The following is a 24,103-nucleotide window of genomic DNA, read 5'->3' on the forward strand; positions in this document are numbered from 1 at the left end:
TTTTTTCCCAAGGGGACTCTAACTTCATTCTCACGACATCTCCACGAGGTCGAGGCTCTTTCCTCTGTCTTTTAGCTGAGTCCAGGCATGCACAGCTATTAAACTTGTCCTAGGTCCTGCAGCCAGGAGGCATCACAACCAGGATCTGGACACTGGGGCCGACTCTGGCAAGCTGGGTGAACCAACACAGTCCACTGGGCTGGACTTACCGTCTTTGTTTTCTGTGGTCTTTGCAGATAAGAAGCATGTGAGAAACTGAACCCTTTCAGGTATTGAATGAGTCACATCCTTCACTGGGCAAAATCCTTTAGGGAGAACGTGCCTCTGCTGTCTTACTGGTAGATGCTGTCTCCCAGCCTGCAGGCTGTGTGCACTGCGGACAGGAAAGGGGTTGCAGTCAGCGGCAGGGATACCACCGAACAGACACGGGTCAGTGTCAGTGGAAAAACAAGCCCTGATCCGCTGGTGATGCTGTTCCTCTAAAGGATGCATGAGAAGGTGCTGACTTTGTGTCATGGGAGACCTAGATAAAGATAAGAGGCGAGCAAATGCTCAGCCTCAGCATGAGAGCCCCTCAGAGTGGGAATCAGCACATGCGGGTTCTGTGGGCTGATTGAAAGAAAACCACTCCAGGCTTATGGAATTTGCAGGATAGTGGGAGGCCCCGCGCAGATAGATGTCGCCCCTAGCATTTCTAAAGGCAGATGTCACTTGACACATTTCTGGCTGTGCTCAGGTTGATGATGTCTAATTGCTGAAGTCTTTGGTCAGTCTCATCAGCTCGTGCTTGTTTTTGATACGTGAATGACTCCTCCCGCTTTTATATAAAGTGGCTGACCTGCCCATCCCTCTTATGGTGGAACCTCCCTTCTGTGAGCACTACAGCATCTGTGGCTTGGCCAAGGTGGAGTCGGGTCTCTGCCCCACCACACACGACTACTTAGACACTTTTCACTGGCCAAGACACTGCACTGCCTGGTGACATTCATTTTAGCAAATCCAGGGTCAGTGTGACAGCCAGCAGGTGGACACACACAGCAGGGTGAGAGATGGCAGCGGCTCCCAGCGGTAAGGAAGGTGGGGCTTCCCCAGCCAGGTGAATCCACCGTGATTCTTCACACAGCATTCTCAGAGCGCTGTGCAGCAGGACCCAGGAAGACGGGGCGAGCCCTTGAACCCTCTCCTCTCTCATCAACAGAACAGATGCTCTGCTCCTGAGACTGTCGCTGGTGGTCGGCAAAGAGGTGTTTTACACCGCCCTCTGGGGGAGCATCCTGGCTAGCCCGTCCATCCGCCTCCCCGCCTCGGTCTTCGTGGTGGGCCACATCAACAGGGATGCCCCCGGCCGGGAGCAGAAGTACATGCTGGGGACCAATCACCAACTCACGGTGGGTGCTGTGCTCCTCCCGGGGCACAGGGAGGTGGCAACACGTGGGCACAGTGTCCTCATGCACAGGTTGTCACTGAAGCTACAAAGGGACATCCGGGAAGGGGAGGTGCACCAGGCTTGAGTCTGGGTCATGAGCCGCTTTGCAAGGCAAGAAGGAGGCCTCATGCAGTTGTGGATGGTGGTGGCATTTTGAACATATGCATTAATTTTTTTTTTTTTTTGATATGGAGTCTTGCTCTGTCACCCAGGCAGGGTGCAGTGACGCAACCTTGACTCACTGCAACCTTCGCCTCCTGGGTTCAAGCAATTCTCCTCTCTCAGCCTCTGAGTAGCTGGGATTACAGACACTTGGCACCACGCCCGGCTAATTTTTGTGTTTTTAGTAGAGGTAGGGTTTCACCATGTTGGCCATGATGATCTTGAACTGCCGGCCTGGCAAGTAATCCACCCGCTGCAGCCTCCCAAAGTGGCACTAAGATTCGTATATTCAAATAAGTGTTCACACCCTCAGAGGTCCCTTCTGGAGGCCACCGGCTTTGCAGAAATGTGCTTAGCTGTACACAGCGCTTAGAAGGCCTCTGCTGCATTGGCGGGTCTTTATTTCCTTCCCCTGTCCTGCGTCACGGGGCCACTGCCCACTCACACATGGAAACTGACTCCTTCCTGGCCATCCTCCTCCTGCTCTCCTGTCTCCATTGGCTGCTCTCAAACCTAAATTATCGGGTTCCCCAATAATTCCCCTTCCATCTCCAGGCCCTTCAAGGGAAGCTCTTTTCTCAGGCAACAACATCCCTTTTCATGCGCTTAAAAATGGTAACCTCTGCCGGATGTGGTGGCTCACATCTGTAATCCCAGCTCTTTGGGAGGCTGAGGCGGGCAGATCATGAGGTCAAGAAATCGAGACCATCCTGGCCAACATGGTGAAACCTTGTCTCTACTAAAAGTACAAAAATTAGCTGGGCCTGGTGGCATGTGCTTGTAGTCCCAGCTACTTGGGAGGCTGGGCAGCAGAATTGCTTGAACCCAGGAGGTGGAGGCTGCAGTGAGCCAAGATCATGCCATTGCACTCCAGCCTGGCGACAGAGCAAGACTCCGTCTCAAAAAAAAAATGGTAACCTCCCAGATCTTTGTCCCTTTTCCCCGAACCTGCCTCTTGTTTTTATGTCTTGCTGTCTTTCGCCACCTGGTGGTGTTTCCACACGTTGACCTTAAATTGTTCAGATTGAATTCACAGGTGAGAAGTTGTACGGCTGGTGTCAATTACCCCTCTGAGTCCATTTCTCCTTGCAAAATGGGCGTTGTAGACCTGCCTCATAGGGTCTCTCTGAGGACAAGGTAGAAAAATGGATGAAAGGCACCTTGCACAGTGATCAGAACACAGGAGATCCCGGTGAACATGTCCCTTTCTGGCCCCGTCAGTATCCCCTTCGTCTCTTTCTCTCCAGTGTCTCGCTCTGCCCTGGCTTCGTGTCTTTTACTCTTGGGTCTAACTGGTTTCTCCCCATCCAGTCCTTATCAACTGCTAAGAGATTTGGTTCTCCAAAGCCTAGCTTTGCTTATATGTATCCTGTGCTTTAAAAATATCTAACTTCCCAGCTGGGTGCAGTGGCTCATGCCTGTAATCTCAGCACTTTGGGAGGTCGAGGTAGGTGGATCACTTGAGGTCAGGAGTTCAAGACCAGCCTGGCCAACATGGTGAAACCCCATCTTTACTAAAAATACAAAAACTAGGCTGGGCGCAGTGGCTCACTCCTGTAATCCCAGCACTTTGGGAGGCCGAGGCAGGTGGATTACCTGAGGGCAGGAGTTCAAGAACAGCCTGGCCAACATGGTGAAAACCTGTCTCTACTAAAAATACAAAAATTAGCTGAGCATGGTGGGCGCCTATAGTCCTAGCTACTCAGGATGCTGAGGCAAGGGAATCGCTTGAACCAGGGAGGTGGAGGTTACAGTGAGCTGAGATTGCACTCCAGCCTGGATGTCAAAGTGAGACTCCATCTAAAAAAAAAAAAAAAAAAAAAAAAAAAACATTCTTCTGACTAAAAAAAAAAAAAAAAAAAAAAAAAAAATTAGCGGTGTGCAGTGGCAGGTGCCTGTAATCCCAGCTACTCAGGTGTCTGAGACATGAGAACTGCTTGAACCCAGGAGGCAGAGGTTGCAATGAGTCGAGATCACGCCACTGCACTCCAGCCTGAGTGACAGAGCAAGACCCTATCTCAAAAAATAAAATAAAAAATAAAAATATCTAACCTCCCATTGCCACCAGCTATAGACCAACCTCAAAAGCATCCTCACCATCTGCTCCCAGCCATGGCACCTCACTCTTCCCTGCAGGCCCCGCGCTCCCACACGACTGCCACAGGGCCTGGCCTCACGGTGCCTTTGCTCCTGGCCATTCCCTTCTGTCCCACTGGCTGTTCATTCCTGCCCCTCTTCACAGTCTCAGGGTAGCTCCTTCCTGTCCTGCAAGCCCAGCTTTTCCATGGAGCGTCATTGTTCTCTGCAGTTGCAAGAGTTCTCCTCTTCTGAACACTGAGCATTTGTCTTGGGCTCTAATTTGAGCATCTCTAGTCTACCTATCTGTATTCCAAAAAGATACTCAAAATATCTACTGAATTGATCAGGAAGTATTTTCCCCTGTGTCTTCAGAGCTTTAGTTTAACCTAAGGTTCCTGTTGGATCCTTTCTGGGGCTGTAGAATTTGAGATCTTAGAACCCGGCATCTCACCCAAACCCCTCTAGCTCTCCCGTGGAACGGTGAGGTCTGCAGCTGAACATCTCCGACGTCACACAGCCTGCCGGCCTCGAGAGCTGGAACCCATGCTCTCCTGACCTGCGGCTGCAGGTTCTCTCCTGAGTGATATAACACAGGAGTTTCAAAATTCCTAGGAAAGGTTACTTTCATTTTTATAACCATAGAAGTAGCCTGAAAATGCTAATGCCGTTTGATCGTTTACAGGTGAAATCTTTGTGCACCTCCCTGTTGGACTCAAATGTTCTTGTGCAAAGAAATAATCTGGAAATTGTTCTGTTTTTCTTCCCATTTTACACCTGTCTGGTAAGTCATTTGTACTCTTCTGGTAAGTCACTGGGGTTTCCCAAGGGGTGGGATATAGATCTCAAGCAGTTTTTGTCGTAAGAGGACAGCTCAGCCACTCATGGGCATTATTTGCTGGTAGCCAGTGAAAAGTCCCTGTTCATTTTTGCAAGGATAAAGTTTTCATTGCATGTATTGAATAGCTTCTTCCATTGGTAATGTGCGAGGAACCAACCCTTTTTGAGATGGAGCTTTGTAGACCAACAAGGAAGGACTACATGTCAAAAAGCCAGCAATCTACCCTATCCTTCCCTTGCAGTAAAATCTCTGTCCTTCTAATAGGATTCCAGTGAGCGAGCCATCCCCCTCCGCAGATCTGACATCGTACACATTCTCTCAGCTGCCACCCAGACCCTACTAAGAAGGGACATGTCCCTGAACAGAAGACTGTATGCGTGGCTACTAGGTACTGAGCAGTATGTAGCTTTTTAAGGTCAAATTTAACGTGAAACCTTTTAGAGCTGACTTCCGGAATAAGATTTGGTCTTGGTGATGTATTTCTGAATCACGAAGTGTGGAAAGATACCACAATGACTAAATATGGTGCTGGTCAGTTGACGTCTGCTGCCTACACACGGTTATTTTGCAGAATTTTTTTTTTTAAAGGGGAAATAATAAGTGGAATTTTAAAAATGCCAACTGAATTCCATTTTAAGAGCTTGAAATACCACCAAAAACTGGTAGCAAAACCTCATTCAAGTACAAGCCTGTTGCTATGGAGAAGTTTCATAAGATGAGGGTATATTGTGGAGAAAACTTACAAATATTGTGGGAGATGTGTAAATAAAGAAGGAGGTTTTGTATGAGTGGAAATGTTTTGGGAGACTTTTGGATGACTCTGGAGATCACGAGAGCCCCTGGGCTGTGTTTCTGTATGTTTTGTGGACTGCCTATACATTTGTTGGCAAAGGCCCTTGACTATTGGTCAGAAGGCCTCCCAGAGACAGAGTCTAGGAAATTGCAGCCTAAAAGATAACACGTTCATGAATTTTCTAAAGTCCGATACTCACACGCTTAAGAAAAGGTGGTATGCAAAACAATTGTGACAAGACTTCACAGCTCTGATTAACTCTCAACATTTAGATGTTTTTTTTCTTTTTGAGACGGAGTTTTGTTCTGTTGCCCAGGCTGGAGTGCAGTGGTGCGATCTCAGCTTACTGCAACCTCCACCTCCCGGGTTCAAGCGATTCTCCTTCCTCAGCCTCCCAAGTAGCTGGGATTGCAGGCGCCCACCACCACGCCCGGCTAATTTTTATATTTTTGGTAGAGACGGGGTTTCACCATGTTGGCCAGGCTTGTCTCAGACTCCTGACCTCAGGCAATCTGCCCGCCTCTGCCTCCCAAAATGCTGGGATTATACGCCACCATGCTCGGCCTAGCATTTAGTTCTTATCAAAGATCTGTACCAAAGATCTTACCAAAGTCAGGAAGTCCTCTTCAGTCCTCCTTCCTTCCCTTCTCCATAGTTATAAAACTTTTAAAAGTCATTGTATGGAAGCTTACTAAGAATTTTAAGAAGACTATTTATAGACTCTTTAAGGATTTGTATGTAAAGGATGATTTTGTTAAATGCACAGCTCTGCTTCTATGGGACTTGATATGCTGTGTGGAGGATGCTGGGTCCGACCGCAGCACCAGCTCTGACTCACTTAGTTGCAGCCCCAGGAGCCTCATATTCTTTGCCTGTATTATAAGGGTGCACTTCCTTGCCCTGAGAACCTCGCAGACTTATCCAAGGCTCCAACTGATGGGAGCATGTGCATGAGAATACCTTGATCTCACATAATCCTGGACGAATAAACACTGGTTTTAAAAAATGATCCTTATCACAGTGGCCCACGCCTATAATCACAGCACTTTGGGAGGCCAAGGCAGGTGGATCACCTGAGGTCAGGAGTTCAAGACCAGCTTGGCCTACGTGGTGAAACCCTGTCTCTACTAAAAAACACAAAAATTAGCCAGGCATGGGGGCATGTGCCTATAGTCCCAGCTACTTGGGAGGCTGAGGCAGGAGGATCACTTGAACCCGGGAGGCGCAGGTTGCAGTGAGCCAAGATTGTGCCACTGCACTCCAACCTGGGCGATAGAGTGAGACTCTCAAAAAATAAAGATCCTCAGCCAGGTGTGGTGATTCATGCCTGTAATCTCAGCATTTTGGGAGGCCAGGACAGGAGGATCACATAAGCCCAAAAGTTCAAGATCAGCCTGGGTAACCTAGCAAAACCTTGTCTCTACTAAAACTCAAAAAAATTTGGCCAGTGCAGTGGCTCACGCCTGTAATCCCAGCACTTTGGGAGGCTGAGGCAGGCAGATTACTTGAGGCCAGGAGTTCCAGACCAGCCTGGCCAGTATGGTGAAACTCTATCTCTACTAAAAATAACCAGGTGTGGTGGTGGATGCCTGTGGTCTCAGCTGCTCGAGAGGCTGAGCCAGGAGAATCGCTTGAACCCAGGAGGTGGAGGTTGCAGTGAGCTGAGATCACACCACTGTGCTTCAGCCTGGGTGACAGTGAGATTCTGTCTCAAAAAAAAAAAAAAATTAACAGAGTGTGGTGGCATGCATCTATAGTCTCAGCTACTCAGGAGGCTGAGGCCAGAGGATCGCTTGAGCATGAAGGTGGAGGCTACAGTGAGCTGTGATCATGCAGCTGCACTCCAGCCTGGGTAACAGAATGAGACACTGTCTAAAAAAAAAAAAAAAAAAAAATTAGCATTTCATTAGATGCTTATAATCATGCTTGTAGAAGACAGGGTGAATTCTTAGATCAAACTAAATTGAAGCCCATTGAGGTGGAATTCTGCCTAATAGCCACACCATTGTCAGAGGGAAAAAATATGACTTGGTCGTTCTGGATCTGATTTTGGTTTTCCGTCAGAGGAATGATATTTTTAAAAACATTGGAGCGTGAGACTTTTGCACAATACGATGTCCTTTAAAAGCGTAGCTCTCTTTACAGCTTGGCACTTGCTCTTTTATAGGCTCCGACATTAAAGGAAATACCATTGTGCCAGAATCTGAAATCTCAAATTCCTACGAAGACCAGTCGTCTTACTTTTTCGAAAAATACTCCAAGGATCTTTTAGTTGAGGTAAGGCAACATTTCTGGAAAGTTCAGGGCATTCCTCGTCACGATTCTCTAGTGGATTTCTTTGGGAAACTTCCATGTAGGCCCTGGGCACGTTCCTGGGCCCCTGGTTTGGGGAGCTGCAGTGTATTTGTTGCATGGTGGGTAACTGGTTTTCCCTCTGTTCCCGAGTACTGGACAATTAGAATCGCCAGTGATGTGGTTACACTTTATGCTATACAATAGTCTAATATGTGGCTTTTTAAAAATGAATAGGGTCTGGCTGAGATACTGCATCAGAAGTTCCTAGATGCTGACGTGGAGGAGCGCCATCACACATACCTGAAGCCTTTCCGTATCCTCATCAGTCTGCTTGACAAGCGAGAAATAGGTAACGTTGGAAATGCTGCTGCCATCCTCTGCCACATACAGGTGACCTGTTTTCAGGGAAATAAAACACAGTGGGATACAACCAAAGCATTTTTTTGAATATAATGTAATCTTTGGAATTTCAGACCTCTGAAATTCATGGTTTCATGGTTCAGTGATCACATCTGTGGTCACTTAAACATTTTGCATGGCGGATCACACCTGTAACCACGTCTGTACTCCTAGCACTGGAGCTTGTGGATTTGAGACCAGGCTGAAAAGCCATGTTGAAAAACCTCGTCTCTACAAGAAAATACAAAAAAAAAAAAAAATCCAGGCCTGGTGGAGTGTGCCTGTAGTCCCAGCTACCAAGTGGCTGAGGTGAGAAGACCACCTGAGTCCGTGGGGTCGAGGCTGCAGCGAGCTGTGATTGCACCACTGCACTCTAGCCTGGGCGACAGAGTAAGACCCTGTCTAAAAAAAAAGTTTTGCACAATAATTTGAATATTTTTGTCAGGAAAATACCTCTGAGCTCCTATCGTGTCTACAGAACACATGTGGTATTTCCTTTTTAAGACTGTTTCTTCAGTCTCTTTCTTTTTAAGACTGTTTCTTAAAATGAGCTTTGGTCTGATTTTCAGTAAGTAAGGGACCCCCTCCAACTTTTTCCCGTGGGATCTTGGGCAAGCAAGCCACTTCTTTTCACTGTGTAGATTAAAAACATTTTCAATGTAAAATGAAGGGGGTTTAACTAGACTCTGGTGACCAGAGGCTCACCTCGTAGATACTACAGTCCTTTGAGCATAGGTTGAGAAAAGTGACCTTCCCTCCCTCACTTTATTTTTATTTATATATTTTTATTATTATAATTTTTTTTGAGACAGTTTCACTCTTGCTGCCCAGCCTGAAGTGCAAAGGCACAATCTGGGCTCACTGAAACCTCCGTCTCCTGCGTTCAAGCAATTCTCCTGCCTCAGCTTCCCCAGTAGCTGGGATTACAGGTGCCTGCCACCACACCCGGCTAATTTTTGTATTTTTAGTAGAGATTGGGTTTCGTCATCTTGGCCAGGCTGGTCTTGAACTCCTGACCTCAAGTGATCCTCCTGCCTTGGCCTCCCAAAGTGCTGGAATTACAGGTGTGAGCCACTGCGCCCAGCCCTCTACCTCACTTTAAAAAGAAATTTGCGGCTGGGCACGGTGGCGAATGCCTGTAGTCCCAGCTATTTGGGAGGCTGAGGCTGGAGGATCTCGAGTCCAGGACTTCTGGGTTGTAGTGCGCTATGCCGATCAGGTATCTGCACTAAGTTTGGCATCAATATGGTGACCTCCCAGGAGCAGGGGACCACCAGGTTGCCTAAGGAGGGTTGAACCAGCCCAGGTCGGAAACAGAGCAGGTCAAAACTCCCATGCTGATCAGTAGTGGGATCGCACCTGTGAATTCACTGCACTCCAGCCTGGGCAACATAGCGAGACCCTGTCTCAAAAAGAAAAAAGAAAGAAGGAAGGGAGGGAGGGAGGGAGGGAGGGAGAGAGGAAAAGGAAGGAAGGAAGGGAAAGAAAGAAAGAGAGAGGGAGAGAGGAGAGAGAGAGAGAGAGAGGGAGGGAGAGAGAGAGAGAGAGAGAGGAAAGAAAGGAAAGAAAGAAAGAAAGAAAGAAAGAAAGAAAGAAAGAAAGAAAGAAAGAAAGAAAAGAGAAAAGAAAAGAAAAGAAAAGAAAGAAAAGAAAAGAAGAAAGAAGAAAAGAAAGAAAGAAAGAAAAGAAAGAAAGAAGAAAGAAAGAAAGAAATTTGCAGCCAGGTATGGTGGTTCACGCCTGTAATCCTAGCACTTTGGGAAGCTGAAGTGGGTAGATCACCTGAGGTCAAAGTTCGAGATCAGCCTGGCCAACGTAGGGTGTGGTGGTGCACACCCTGTAACCCCAGCTACTTGGGAGGCTGAGGCAGGAGAATTGCTTGAACCTGGGAGGTGGAGGTTGCAGTGAGCCGAGGTTGTGCCATTGTACTCCAGCCTGGTGACAGAGTGAGACTCCGTCTCAAGAAAAAAAGAAATTTGCTACCATATTAGTTCACTGTAAGGTCTACATCTGCTTATGTGAGGCCCGTACCAAGGAAACAATCCCCATCTCTTTTGAATTGCAAGCCTGGGAATGTCTTTACAGTGCTCCAGGTGTGCCTACCGGAGCTATTTGCAGAGAACAAGAAAGCTGAGGGCTGGCCAGGTGCGGTGGCTTGCGCCTATAATCCTGGCACTTTGGAAAGCAGAGGTGGGTCTCACTTGAGGTCAGGAGTTCGAGACCATCCTGACCGATATAGTGAAACCTAATCTCTATTAAAAATACAAAAATTATCCGGGCGTGGTGGCACTTGCCTATAAACGCAGCCACTTAGATGGCTGAGTCAGGAGAATCGCTTCAACCTAGGAGACAAATGTTCCAATAAGTTGAGATTATGCCACTGCACCCCAGCCTGGGTGACATAATAAGACTCTGTCTCAAAAAAAAAAAAGAGAGAGAGAAAGAGCTGAGGGCATCAGTGAAGGGGTTGCCTCTCTCTGGCCTTGGGATGGAGGCCCTTCACTTATCCATTCAAAAGCACAGAGCATCTGCCATGTGGCAGGGACAGTGCCAGGCTCTAGAGGGACAAAAGGTGAGCAGCTTCTCATGAAGTTATAGGGAAGGGGAGACTCCATGTTCCTGGAGTGTTTTCACTGTTCATGAATAATAACCACAGCTGACATTTTTTGAGCAATTACTTTGTACCAGGTGATCTGCATACATCCTTTTATGTCTGTCTGCACACACACTTCCATCCCTCCAACAACACCTAGGTGGGTACACCCGCTACGTCCATTTGATAGATGGAAAGACTAAGGTTGGGCAGGGGTAGGTCATTTGCTCAGGGCCACTCAGGAGCCTAAGCTCGGTTTCTCAGCACTCCCTGATGCTTACCTGATTGCCTTCAGAGAAACCCTACTCCAGATGTTCACTTCCGTCACCGAGGGGTGAACTTTTATTCCAAGACTTGTGCAGCTCTCGTCATTCTTAACCAAAGTCCAAGTATGAAGCGTTTGTTCTTCTGTGCTCTGCCCCTGATGTGCTGCCTCAGGGGATCTGCACTTCGTTCAGATTCCTCTTCCCATCTCTCCCCTCCCACCTCAAACCAAATAGATTTTCCTGCTAGTGTGAAGTAACTGCAGCTCTGAAAAGTCATAATTTAGTCCAAAAAGTGGAAAAAGTTATGTAAATGTATCGGGAGCTTGCTGTGTAACTTCAGGGAAGTATTAAAAGAAGAAAATGTAACGTAGCATTCTGGAGATGTGTGTTTCATGTCAAAGCTGTGTGCCTTGGTGAGCCAAGTAAACGTTGCTGCTAACTTGGGCTCCAGGTCATATTTTCTGGAAGCAATTGAATATCAGGATCCTGCCCAGTCGTAACAGTCGTTTAATTTACTCTTTCTAATTTTTTAGCTGTCTGCAGGAAAATAAACTCAGGAGGCAAAGGAGGTGATTACCTAGAACTAGGAGGCACAGGACGGCTGTTCAGTCCTGTCCATACTTTTTGCAGCTGGGCTTTAGCCATACCTCATTTCCTCCTCCATGAATCAAGGCAACAAAATTGCCTTCATTTTGGTAGCAAGCATTTAGCATTCTTATGCTGTCGATAAAAATCCCAGCTACTTGGGTGGCTGAGGCGGGAGAATCGCTTGAACCCAGGAGGCAGAGGTTGTAGTGAGCTGAAATCATGCCCCTGCACTCCAGCCTGGGAGCCTGGGCAATAGAGTGAGACTCTGTCTCCAAAAAAATAATAATAAATTATATCTTTAAAAAAATGCTCACGAAAATTAGCCTGAAAATGGTTCTCTCAGAGGCACATCCCTTTTTTTTTTTTTTTTTTTTTTTTTTTTTTGAGACGGAGTCTCGCTCTGTCACCCAGGCTGGAGTGCAGTGTGCAGTCGCAGTTCACTGCAGCCTCCACCTCCCGGGTTCAAGTGATCCTCCTGCCTCAGCCTCCTGAGTAGCTGGTATTACAGGCACACACCACCACACCCGGCTAATTTTTGTATTTTTAGTAGAGATGGGCTTTCACCATGTTGGTCAGGCTGGTCTCGAGTTCCTGACCTCATGATCCACCAGCCTTGGCAGCACTGTTCATGCCCAGAGTTCTGGGATTACAGGCGTGAGCCACTGTGCACAGCCTCGGAGGCACATCTTTTGGTTTTGTGAAAAGAAAATGTAAAAGATTGGATTAATCCACTTTTTTGCCAGTGTTGACAGAGCTTTCATTTTCTCTGAATTCATTGTGTGTTTCTCCCTCCGGATACATGAGTGAAAAGTCAGGCCCTCAGCTCCCTGAGGGTTGCGGTGTGAGGAGCGGAAATGCCCTCCCAGCCCCTGCCTGGTTGGCAGTAAAGCTTCTCTAATGTGCAGCTGGTCCAGTTCTTTTGTGCCATGTTTCTCGGTGGTTCAGGGTGGGCATCATTTCTTTTGTGTTGCTCCAGCTCATGGCTAAAGGAATTGAAGAAGTTGCCCTGCTCTGTGGATGTTTCTGTTGAGTCATGTCCCCGCCAGCAGTTTATGAACACTTAACACACGTAGTCTGCGCTCTGCCTCCATCTAGCAGAATCTGCCTTGGGCAAGTTACTTAACCTATCTGTGCTCCCATCTCCTTATGTGTCATCAGCAATGTAGTATCTGTCTACATGGCTGTTCTAAGGGTTTAATAAGACAGTAGATGTTAAATGCTTAGAAGGGTGTCGGGCACATAGGAAGTTCTGTTGGGCCCAGTGGCTCATGCCTATGATCCTAGCACTTTGGGAGGCTGAGATGGGCAGATCACCTGAAGTCAGGAGTTCAAGACCAGCCTGGCCAACACAGTGAAACCCCATCTCTACTAAAAATACAAAAATTAGCCGGGCATGATGGCAGGTGCCTGTGGTCCCAGCTACTCGGGAGGCTGAGACAGGAGAATTGCTTCAACTGGGAAATGATGGTTGCAGTGAGCTGAGATCGCACCACTGCACTCCAGCCTGGGTGGCTAAGCGAGACTCTATCTCAAAAAAAAAAAAAAAAAAGGAAGGATGTCTAGCACATAGAAAGTTCTACAAAAATGTTGGCTATTTTCATGAATGTTGTTTCCCCAGCTAAAGTTGTCACCACTAAAGTTAAGTTTTGGTGTATTTTAGACTACATAAGATGTCTCTGTACAGGTTTACTCTATGTATGTCTTATGTATATGTCACTTAATGATTTAAAAGGGATGTTAATCTGTTTCTGACCATATTCCTTCTAATTTCAGGGCCTCAAGTGGTTGGGAATTTGTTTCTTGAAGTCATCAGGGCCTTTTATGCTTACTGCAGAGATGCCCTTGGCTCTGATCTTAAACTGAGCTACACCCAGAGTGGAAATTCGCTGATAAGGTAAGGGTCTGGCCTCGAACATCACACATCTCTCTCCCTCCCTGGTGCTGTGACTTTTTTTTTCCTTTCTTGTTTACTATAAATCGTGTAGTGGTAGAGAAAGTGGAGATGCAGCAGGTGAGACCATTGGTTAACATAATCAATACTCTGAAGTCAGGCAATGGGAATTGACTGTTCCCTACTGAGTAATGTGAAGAGTGTTTGTTTTGTTTTGTTTTGTTTTGTTTTCCCCAGAGATGGAGTCTTGCTCTGTTGCCAGGCTGAAGTGCAGTGGCACAATCTTGGCTCACTGCAACCTCCACCTCCTGAGCAATTCTCCTTCCTCAGCCTCCCAAGTAGCTGGGATTACAGGTGCCTGCCACCACACCCAACTGATTTTTGCATTTTTAGTAGAGACGGGGGTTTCACCATGTTGGCCATACTGGTCACGAACTCCTGACCTCATGATCTGCCTGCCTCGGCCTCCCAAAGCACTGGAATTGCAGGTGTGAGCCCCCACATGCACAGCCTGTTTGTTTTTGAGAGAGAGTCTTGCTCTGTCACCCAGGCTGGAGTACACTGGTACCGTCTTGCCTCACTGCAATCTCCACCCCCTGGGCTCAAATGATTCTCCTGCCTCAGCATCCTGAGTAGCTGGGATTACAGACTTCCACTACCATATCTGGGTAATTTTTATGTTTTTAGTAGAGACAGAGTTTTGCCATGTTTGCCAGGCTGGTCTCAAACTTGTGACCCCAAGTAATCTGCCTGCCTCGGCCTCCCAAGTGCTGGGATTACAGGTGTGAACTACCGCACCTAGCCTTTTTCAGTATTTTTTAATGGCCTTTCAGTGGTACACTTCTGCACACATCTAGGTACCCGTGCAAGGATTTCAGCAGGATAAATTTCTCGAATAAATTTCCTGAACCATAGAAGATAAACATTTAAGGCTGGGCCCTGTGGCTCACGCATGTAATTCCAGCACTTTGAGAGGCTGAGGCTGGTGGATCACTTGAGGTCAGGAGTTCTAGACTAGCCTGGCCAACATGGCAAAACCCCGTCTCTCCTAAAACAAAAATTAGACAGGCCTAGTGGCAGGCACCTGTAATCCCAGCTACTCAGGAGGATGAGGCAGGAGAATCGCTTGAACTTGGGAGGCAGAGGTTGCAATGAACGGAGATCATGCCACTTCACTCCAGCCTGGGCAACAGAGCGAGACTGTCTCAAAAAAAAAAAAAGATAAACATTTAGAATTTTGGTTAAATTTCCCTGCTGCATACCTGTGTACCATGTTATTCCACCAGTAGAATATGGACTAAAACTGTTTTTCTGTACAATTTATTTTTACAGTAGCTCTGAAAAAAAAAAATTCTTTTTTTTTGAGACAGAGTCTCACTCTGTCACCGAGGCTGAAGTGCAGTGGCGCAGTCTCAGCTCACTGCAGTCCCCGCCTACCGGGTTGTAATCACGGCACTTTGGGAGGCTGAGGTGGGTGGACCAGCCTGGCCAACACGGTGAAACTCTGTCGCCACACCTGGCTCTGAAGTTTAAGAGACTGTATCAATGTAAATATTGTGTAGGATGGCATTATGCAAACACTTTATAAGAACAGTCACATTTTCATTTTTATTAGGGTGTTTCAGCTTCTCTAGAAATAAGTTGCAGATGGTGAAATGAGTTAGTTTTTCGGACACTTTTTGTAATTCAGGATTTTTTTATGGACATATGTATTCATTCCTCCTTTTACAGTGCAATCAAAGAAAACAAAAATGCCTCTGAGATTGTCAAAACAGTAAATTTGCTGATCACTTCTCTAAGCACAGACTTTCTCTGGGATTATATGACGAGGTGTTTTGAGGAATGCTTTAGGTAAGTATGTGGTTCAGAAATACAGAATATTTAGGAAGGATGAGAGGTTTAACGATTTTGTAGCTGCTTAGAATGGTTGGATTATATATAAGTGGCTGAAGCTGGGTGGTCTTTCCTGAGTTTTAAAATTCAACTAAAACAGGATTGGAAAGAATTCACTTAAGATTCTAGCAGAGTAAAAACATCTCCACTAAGAAGGTTCACATAATCTTTGCCATGTAATCCTGAAGCTGCTTGAAAGGTCTAACTTTAGAAAATCCTCAGTGCATTTTCTGGTTACATTCATCAAATCAGCTTCCCTCTCCTGGCTGCCTGATCTGTTGAAAGCAGCTTAGTTTTGTGGCTCTGTGACTGGATAGAGTGTTTTTGAAACCTTCAGTTTTCTTAAATTCTTACTGAACTCAGTGTATAACTGGTCAGATAAAAGCATTCCTGTTTTAAGCTACTGTTTTAAGCTACTATAATCAGCTTTTCCGTCTCTTTGGACTGGGTGAGTTGCACCACCTTTAACTTGTGTGCAGTGGCGTGCGCTGGGAACACCATGCTTTCCTGCAGAGCCCTTTCCCATGCCATTTTCTTTACGGAAGGAATAAGGTCATGTCTCAAACCCTGTTTTGTCCTCCAAGGCATGCCGTAAAACGTATTTCTTGTTCATCTCCACTGTCATGCTCTCGCTGTCTCACAGTCTCAGTTCAGCTGCTACCACTATGCTTTTCTGCCCAAATAAGCTCACAACCCTGGGATGAAAAAGCTAATTGCAATTGGATCCACAGGCAACAGCAAGGCCATATTGTATTGAGGTTAGAGTATGCTTTGGTCAGCCTGGTTGTGTGTGTATGTGTGTGTGTGTGTGTGTGTGTGTGTGTGTGTGTGTGTGTGTATTTAGACGAAGTCTCTCTGTGTCATCCAGGCTGGGGTGCACTGGCATGATCCCTGCTCACCCCAACCTCCGCCTCCCCAACTCAAGCAATCCTCCCACCTCAGCCTCCCAAGTAGCTGGGACTACAGGCACATGTCACCACACCCAGCTAATGTTTGTATTTTTAGTAGAGATAGGATTTCACCATGTTGGCCAGGCTGGTCTCAAACTGCTGACCTCAAGTGATCTGCCTGCTTTGGCATCCCAAAGTGTTGGGATTACAGGCATGAGCCACTGCATCCGGTCATCCTGGTTACTTTAAAAAAAAAAAGAGTAGAATGTTTCTACCCAGCTGGAGCTGATTCACCACCTTCCCAACATTTTGTCCTCCTTTCATTTCAGAGTTAATCACTGTCCTGAGATTAATGTCTGTCTTCAGTATAACGTGGCTTTGCTGTGGCCTGTGGATGCAATTACAGTTCATTTGTTCATCCCAGGGTTATGGGATGAGAAGCAATAGATACTTTTTAACTTACTATTTATCTAGTACCCTATTTATTTAGAAAGAAGTGTTGAATTTCAGTATAAGATAAGCAACTAACAACAGTTGATTGGTGGAGTTACACTTCTCTTCAGAAGCTGAAGTGTTCCAGGCAACTCAGGTGCTGATAAACTCCTGATGTTACTTGGAGAGACGTTGTCTCAGGCCTCTCCTGTAGCAGATCGAACAGCCATGTGGACTGTGGTGTCCTCCAGCCCAGCCTCGTTACCTTGGAATGGGCCTTTGGGCTTGGATTGGGGACCTGGGATTACATCTGTCGACGCGCTCCAGGTCTCCTGGGTGTGGAGTGCCCACATGGGTGTGGGACCACCCACATCTGAATCAGTAGAGTTCAATCAGAGGGAACCTGTTTTGGACACCAACAGATTCAAGACACCCACATTTCTCCATGTTAGATAGTTTCAGTCAACAAAATTTAGTTATCAGAACTACAAAAGTTGTCTTTCATTATGTTTGGAGTAGGATAATATAAGAAATGCTTGGACTCATGGCAGGAAGAATTGATTTTTTTTTTTTTTTTTTGAGACTTGCTCTGTCACCCAAGCTGGAGTGCAGTGGCACAATCTTGGCTCACTGCAACCTCTGCCTCCTGGATTCAAGCAATTTTCATGCCTTAGCCCCCCAAGTAGCTAGGACTACAGGCACGCGCCAGCACACCTGGCTAATTTTTTGTATGTTAGTAGAGATGGGGTTTCACCATGTTCCCCAGGCTGGTGTAAGCTCAGACAATCTGCCCATCTCAGCCTCCCAAAGTGCTAGGATTATAGGCATGAACCACCATGCCCGGCCAAAAATTTGATTTTTCTCTGCTGCGATTTATAGACCAGTGAAGCAGCGTTACAGCGTGAGGAACAGCGTCAGCCCTCCGCCGACCATCTCAGAGCTCTGTGCCCTCCTGGTCTTCCTGCTGGACGTCATTCCCTTGGTGAGTGCTTGGGAAGAGATGGCCCAACACCCATTGTTTACATTCTCACTGGTGGTGTTGGCCTGCCTCATCAACCTCACTTTACTGAAAGTGTTTAACATAAATAAGCAACACTGTCCTTGATGCTTGTTTTGGCATAAAATGTATACCTGGATATAATCTCTTATATTCCTCGTGTCTTATTTAAAAGGGGCTATAACTTTCGGCCCAGTTGTAAGTGGGCTAAGCTGAAGTTAAGTCAACCAGCCGATGAACTGGGTATAATCCCTGTATTACAGTTATTTTAGGGTAAGAGTCAATACATTTCCTAATTAAAATTGTGCTATTGGCTAATTTTTTCAAAGGAAACTAATTTCCTTAATATAGAAACGTGCCAATTTTATTTTCTATTAGAAAGTGTGAAGCCACTTGTGAGGAGAGAAATAACATCCTCAGTTTGTCCAGATCAAATTAAAATATTGAGCCCAGCACCCTGTTTGCGCTCATAGTCCCAGCTACTCCGGAGGCTGAGGCAGGAGGATTGCCTGAGCCCAGGAGTTTGAGACCAGCCTGGACAGCATAACATGATCCAGTCTCAAAGAAAAAACAATAGAAATGATTTTTTCTTTTCCTTTTCTTTTATTTATTTTTTTTTTTTTGAGAGAGAGTTTTGCTCTTGTTGCCCAGGCTGGAGTGCAATGGCATAGTCTCGGCTCACTGCAACCTCTGCCTCCCAGGATCAAGTGATTCTCCTGCCTCAGCCTCCTGGGTAGCTGGGATTACAGGTGCCCGCCACCACACCCAGCTAATTTTTTGTATCTTTAGTAGAGACAGAGTTTCGCCATATTGGCCAGGCTGGTCTCAAACTCCTGACCTCAGGTGATCCACCAGCCTCGGCCTCCCAAAGTGCTGGGATTACAGCATGCCCAGCCTCTTTTCTCTTTTTTGAGATAAGCTGTCACTCTGTCGCCCAGGCTGGAGTGCAGTGGCATGGTCTCAGCTCACTGTAGCCTCATCCTCCCAGGCTCAGGTAACCCTCCCACCTAGCTGAGACCACAGGCATGTGTCACCAAATCTGGCTAATTTTAGAATTTTTTGTAGAGATGGGGTCTCACTGCATTGCCCAGGCTGGCCTCAAACTCCTAAGCTCAAGCAGTCTGCTTGCCTCGGCCTCCCAAAGCGCTGGCTGGGATTACAGGCGTGAGCCACTGCACCAAGCCTTGTTTTGTTTTCTGATTTGAAAATTAATGTGAAATTTGTGCCCGAAAAAATTGAATTAGATGCCATTTTGAGATGTATTGTTTTTCTGATTGTAAACTGACAATGTATGGATTAACCTATGTGTTTATTTCACAGGAACTTTACTCTGAGGTGCAAACTCAGTATCTCCCTCAGGTGCTTGGCTGCCTGGTACAGCCTCTTGCTGAGGACATGGAGGCCTTAAGTTTACCTGAACTCACACATGCCTTGAAGACGTGTTTCAAGGTGCTCAGCAAAGTCCAGATGCCACCTTCCTACCTCGACACGGAGCCCACCAGCGGAACCTCGGTGTGTGCCTTGAGGGGCGGAGATGATTCTGGGCACTAAAAGCAGCTTATGCCTTCCTGGGAGTAGAGAGTCTTCAGGATGGGAATAAAGATGAGAAGATACCAGGCAATATGTCAAATGTGCTTGTAAAACCCTCACTTTAAAAGGTTTTAGCACCTTGCACAGTGCAATGGTTCATGCCTTAATACCAACACTTTCAGAGGCTGAGGCAGAAGGATTGCTTGAGCCCAGGAGTTCAAGACCAGCCTGGGCAACACAGCAAGACCTCCTCTCTCTACAAAATAAAAATTAGGCCAGGCACAGCGGCTCATGCCTATAATCCCAGCACTTTGGGAAGCCAAGGCAGGTGGATCTCCTGAGGTCAGGAGTTCAAGACCAGCCTAGCCAACATGACAAAATCCCATCTCTACTAAAAATACAAAAAATTAGCCAGGCGTGGTGGCACACATCTGTAATCCCAGCTACTCAAGAGGCTGAAGCAGGAGAATCATTTGAACCCGGGAGGCAGAGGTTGCAGTGAGCTGAGATCACGCCACTATACTCCAGCCTTGGTGACAGAGCGAGACTCTGAACAAATAAATAAATAAATAAGCCAGGCATGGTGGTGTGCGCCTGTAGTTCCATCTTCTCAGGAGACTGAGGTGGGAGGATCACTTGAGCCCGAGAGATTGAGGCTGCAGTGAGCCGTGATTTCACGGCTGCACTCCAGCCTGAGTGAGAGCAAGACCCGGTCTCTACAAAAAAAATGTTCAAGTTTTAGCACCCTTTGTTTTACCCACTCACATGCTACTTGCCTGGTCGGTAACTGCAGTTAGTGGTTGGACATAATTAATAACTACATGACTACAGTTAATGGGCCAGTTATAACTAGCTTTGCAGACTGTGTTATGTGTATGTTTGTAGCCTGTGACTTTGGTTATTTCGAATATAAGCGGGATGAGGTACTGGAGTAATTTGTTGGGGCTGCCATAATAACATACCACAGACTGGGTGGCTTCAACCACAGACATTTGTTCTCTCATGGTTCCGAAGGCCAGAGCCTGACAGGAAGGTGTCAGCAAGGTTGGCCCCTCCTGAGCGCACTGGGGAAGAAGAGCCTCTCATACCTCCCGTTAGCTCCTGGTGGTTTGCTGGCAATATTTGGCATTCCTCGGCTTGTCAAAGTATCACCCAGCCTCTGCCTTTGTGTTCACTTGGCCGTCAACCTGTGTGTATGTCTGTCTCTGTGTCCAGAGCTACCCTTTTTATAAGGACACCAGTCCTACTGGATTCGGGCCCGCCCTAATGATCCTAATGGATCATCTGCAAAGACGCTATTTTCAAATTAAGGTCACATTCACAGGTACGAGGAGTTAGGACTCCAACACCTTTTTAGGAGACACAAATAAACCCATAACATACACTATTTCTGACTTGCTTTACTTCTTTTTTGTTTTTGTTTTTGAGACAGAGTCTGTCTATCACCCAGGCTGGAGTGCAGTGGCATTATCTCGGCTCACTAAAACCTCCGCCTCATGGATTCAAGTGATTCTTCTGCCTCCGCCTCCCGAGTAGCTGGGATTACAGGTGCACACCACCACACCTGGCTAATTTTTTGTATTTTTAATAGAGACGGGGGTTCACCATGTTAGCCATGCTGCTCGAACTCCTGACCTCAGGTGATCCACCTGCCTTGGCCTCCCAAAGTGCTGGGATTACAGGCATGAGCCACTGTGCCCAGCGCTTTACTTTTCATTCAAACAATATTTTGGAAACATATTTGCATAACAGAATATATAAAGTCATTTATTCTTTTTCACTTCTGCATAATGATCTATGATATGGGTTTATAATTTCTTCAGTGATTTCCCTAGATATTATTTAGGTTATTTCCAGCTTTTCACTGTTAAAAACTGCCGCCGTCAGTCATACAACTTGTCCCTGGGGGTTAGTGTCTCAAGGATACGTCCTTAGCCATGAGTTGCAACCAGAAAGCACACATGGCCCTTGTACACTGTGAGAGATGTTGCCAAATTGTCTTCCAAAAAGACTAACCACGATGGTCCCACAAACAGTTGGACACCCATGGTTGAATTATTTTTATTTTGATGTTATCTAAGGATTTGAAAATTTTGCTCTTGAAGTCACTTCATTGGAGTGGCAGACAGGTGTGTCAACAGACTAGAAAGGGAGGCATTCTAAGTGAGAACTGTGTGTATTGGTTGGTTTTGGAGATAAATGAGCTGCCTGATAGGAATTGAATCTCAATTTACAGACTAATTACAGACTGCCATCTCAATTTAGAAGTTTTCCTTTTTTTTCCCCCTAGCTGTTGTAGCTATTGAGAAAAAACATCCTGATAATAATAATTTTTTTATTTTATTTTTGAGATGGAGTCTCACTCTGTTGCCCAGGCTGGAGTCCAGTCGCATGATCTCGGCTCACTGCAACCTCCGCCTCCTGGGTTCAAGTGATTCTCCCACCTCAGCCTCCTGAGTAGCTAGGACTATGGGCCGACATCACCACACCTGGTTAATTTTGCGTGTGTGTTTTTAGTAGAGACGGGGTTTCATCATGTTGGCCAGGCTGGTCTCCAACTCCTGACCTCAGGTGATCCGCCTGCCTCGGCCTCCCAAAGTGTTGGGATTACAGGCGTGAGCCACTGTGCCCAGCCATGATAATTTAAGAGGTAAAGCTTAGCTAGGCAGCGGCTCACACCTGTAATCCCAACACTTTGAGAAGCTAAAGCAGGAAAACTGCTTGGGCCCAGGAGTTCAGGAGCAGCCTGGGTAACATAGCAAAACCCCATCTGCACAGAAAATTAAAAAAAAAAAATTAGCCAGGCATGTTAGTGTACAATTGTAGTTCTAGCTATTCAGGCAGCCAAGGTGGGAAGATCGCTTCAGCCTAGGAGGTTAAGGCTGCAGTGAGCCATGATCGCACCATCGCACTCCAACCTGGGCAGCAAAGGGAGACCCAGTCTCAAAAAGAAAAGAAGAGAAAGCTTCAGCGTGAGTAGTCTACAGATATGAAGAAGAACATGTTTAAACATCACGTTCCGCCTTCACATTCTTCCCCACAGAGCATGGTGTTTTAAATGCTAGAGTTTCAAATTTAATGTAATATTATCTAACAGTATAGGAAAAGAGAAAAGGTTGATTCACTGAAGGCTGAAGTGCCATCACTTTGGAAAAGCCACCACGCGTGTGTGTGTGTATACATGCATGTATATAAATATGTGTATACATGTATGCATACTTTTTTTGAGAAGACTCTTTATTCTAGCTTTCTCCTCTCTTTTTTTGAGATGGAGTCTCACTCCTGTTGCTCAGGCTGGAGTGCATTGGCGCAGTCTTGGCTCCCTGCCTCCTACCTCCACCTCCTAGGTTCAAGCGATTCTCTTGCCTCAGCCTCCCAAGTAGCTGGGATTACAGGTACCTGCCACCACGCCCAGCTAATTTTTAGTAGAGATGGGGTTTCACCATGTTGGCCAGACTGGTCTCAAACTCCTGACCTCAGGTGATCCGCCTGCCTCAGCCTCCCAAAATGCTGGGGTTATAGGCGTGAGCCAGCATGCCCTGCCTCCCCTCTTATTTTATTTCTTTTCTTTTTTCTTTTTTATTTTCTGAGATGGAGTCTCGCTCTATTGCCCAGGCTGGAGTGCAGTGGTGCGATCTCACTGCAAACCCCTGCCTCCCACGTTCGAGCGATTCTTGTGCCTCAGCCTCCTGAGTACCTGGGATTACAGGTGTGCACCACCATGCCCAGCTAACTTTTGTATTTTTAATAGAGACGGGGTTTCACCATGCTGGCCAAGCTGGTCTCAAATTCCAGCCTGCCCCAGCCTCCCAAAGTGGTGGGATTATAGGCGTGAGCTACTGTGCCCGGTCTTATTTTATTTCCTTATACCTTTATTTTATCCTCAGCTCAGTTTCATCACTCACATTTGTTAATATGTCAGAGACATTTCTCGCTCTGATGCCCAGAGAATTGTGGCAGGTGATCCGCCTGCCTTGGCCTCCTGAGGTGCTGGGATTACAGGCTTGAGCCACCACGCCTGGAAAAAACAATTTTTAAACAACTTTTTTGAACTCTTAAAGGGGTTGTATATTTAGACGAAAATACAAGAAAAATAGGCCCAAAAGCCAGCCTCCCTGAAGAGCATGTGGGTACACCAGCCTCCTCTTTGCCCCTACCCTCTCCTTCCCCTGCTTTGTGTGCCTCCTAAATTTTATTATACACTTGACACAAGGATTCTCTAGAGAGTGATGATTTTGAAAAACAGAACTGAAATACATTCACGATTTCAACTGAGACTTGAATACCTTGGTGTTTAGAGATGCACAATTCACTTCTTTTTATTTTTTAGAGTCCAATAAAAGGTGAAAACGGCAAAATAATTTTGGAAACCAAGGCAGTGATTCCCAGCGATGAAGATGGCTCGTTTCCCCCTCTGAAGTCTGAGGACAGTGGGATTGGGCTCAGTGCCTCGTCACCAGAGCTCTCTGAGCACCTGAGGCTTCCTCGAGTTTCTCTGGAAAGGGATGACATTTGGAAGAAGGGTGGGAGCATGCAGAGGACGTTTCTTTGCATCCAAGAGTTAATTGCCAACTTCGCCAGCAGGAACATTTTCAGAGTACAGCTAACAGCGTCAGGAGAAGAAAGCAAGGCGGAGGAGCCTGCAGAGAAGAGGGACAGGGGTGGGACGCAGAGCCTGGCAGCTGACAATTCCAGCAGGAAGAACTCATGGGAGCCCAGGCCCATCACCGTGCCCCAGTTTAAGCAGATGCTTTCAGACTTATTCACAGCTCGAGGGTCTCCATTCAAGACAAAAAGTTCAGAATCACCGTCGTCTTCACCCAGCAGCCCTGCCAGGAAAAACAGAGAATGGGATGTTGAGCAGGTGGTCATTGACCTGGGGGGTTCCAGGGAGGAATGCAGGGAGGCCTTTGCCGCAGCCTGCCACCTGCTGCTGGACTGTGCCACCTTCCCCGTTTACCTGTCTGAGGAAGAGACCGAGCAGCTCTGTGAAACTCTCTTCCAGCTGCCAGGTGAGTGGCATTCCTGCTG

The 24,103-nt window shown here is 46.6% G+C and overlaps 1 protein-coding gene across 2 annotated transcripts in view; it reads left to right on the forward strand.

Annotated features, from left to right (window-relative positions):
* The window catches only part of DOP1B (DOP1 leucine zipper like protein B), a 107,956-nt gene that overhangs the window by 40,750 nt on the left and 43,103 nt on the right, over positions 1–24,103 (forward strand). Inside the window, exons 5-14 of one of the 2 annotated variants that reach the window (XM_017526059.2) lie at positions 1,199–1,388; positions 4,350–4,448; positions 4,770–4,893; positions 7,466–7,575; positions 7,828–7,942; positions 13,213–13,333; positions 15,062–15,181; positions 17,425–17,527; positions 18,863–19,054; positions 23,403–24,084. In XM_017526059.2, coding sequence (XP_017381548.2) covers positions 1,199–1,388; positions 4,350–4,448; positions 4,770–4,893; positions 7,466–7,575; positions 7,828–7,942; positions 13,213–13,333; positions 15,062–15,181; positions 17,425–17,527; positions 18,863–19,054; positions 23,403–24,084 — 1,856 coding nt within the window. The remainder of the gene's footprint in view (positions 1–1,198; positions 1,389–4,349; positions 4,449–4,769; positions 4,894–7,465; positions 7,576–7,827; positions 7,943–13,212; positions 13,334–15,061; positions 15,182–17,424; positions 17,528–18,862; positions 19,055–23,402; positions 24,085–24,103) is intronic. The other variant, XM_037737659.1, reaches the window with a different exon arrangement.

Source organism: Cebus imitator, unplaced genomic scaffold (genome assembly GCF_001604975.1).
Source record: "Cebus imitator isolate Cc_AM_T3 unplaced genomic scaffold, Cebus_imitator-1.0 Scaffold41, whole genome shotgun sequence".
In the NCBI taxonomy this organism is placed as follows: Eukaryota; Metazoa; Chordata; class Mammalia; order Primates; family Cebidae; genus Cebus; species Cebus imitator.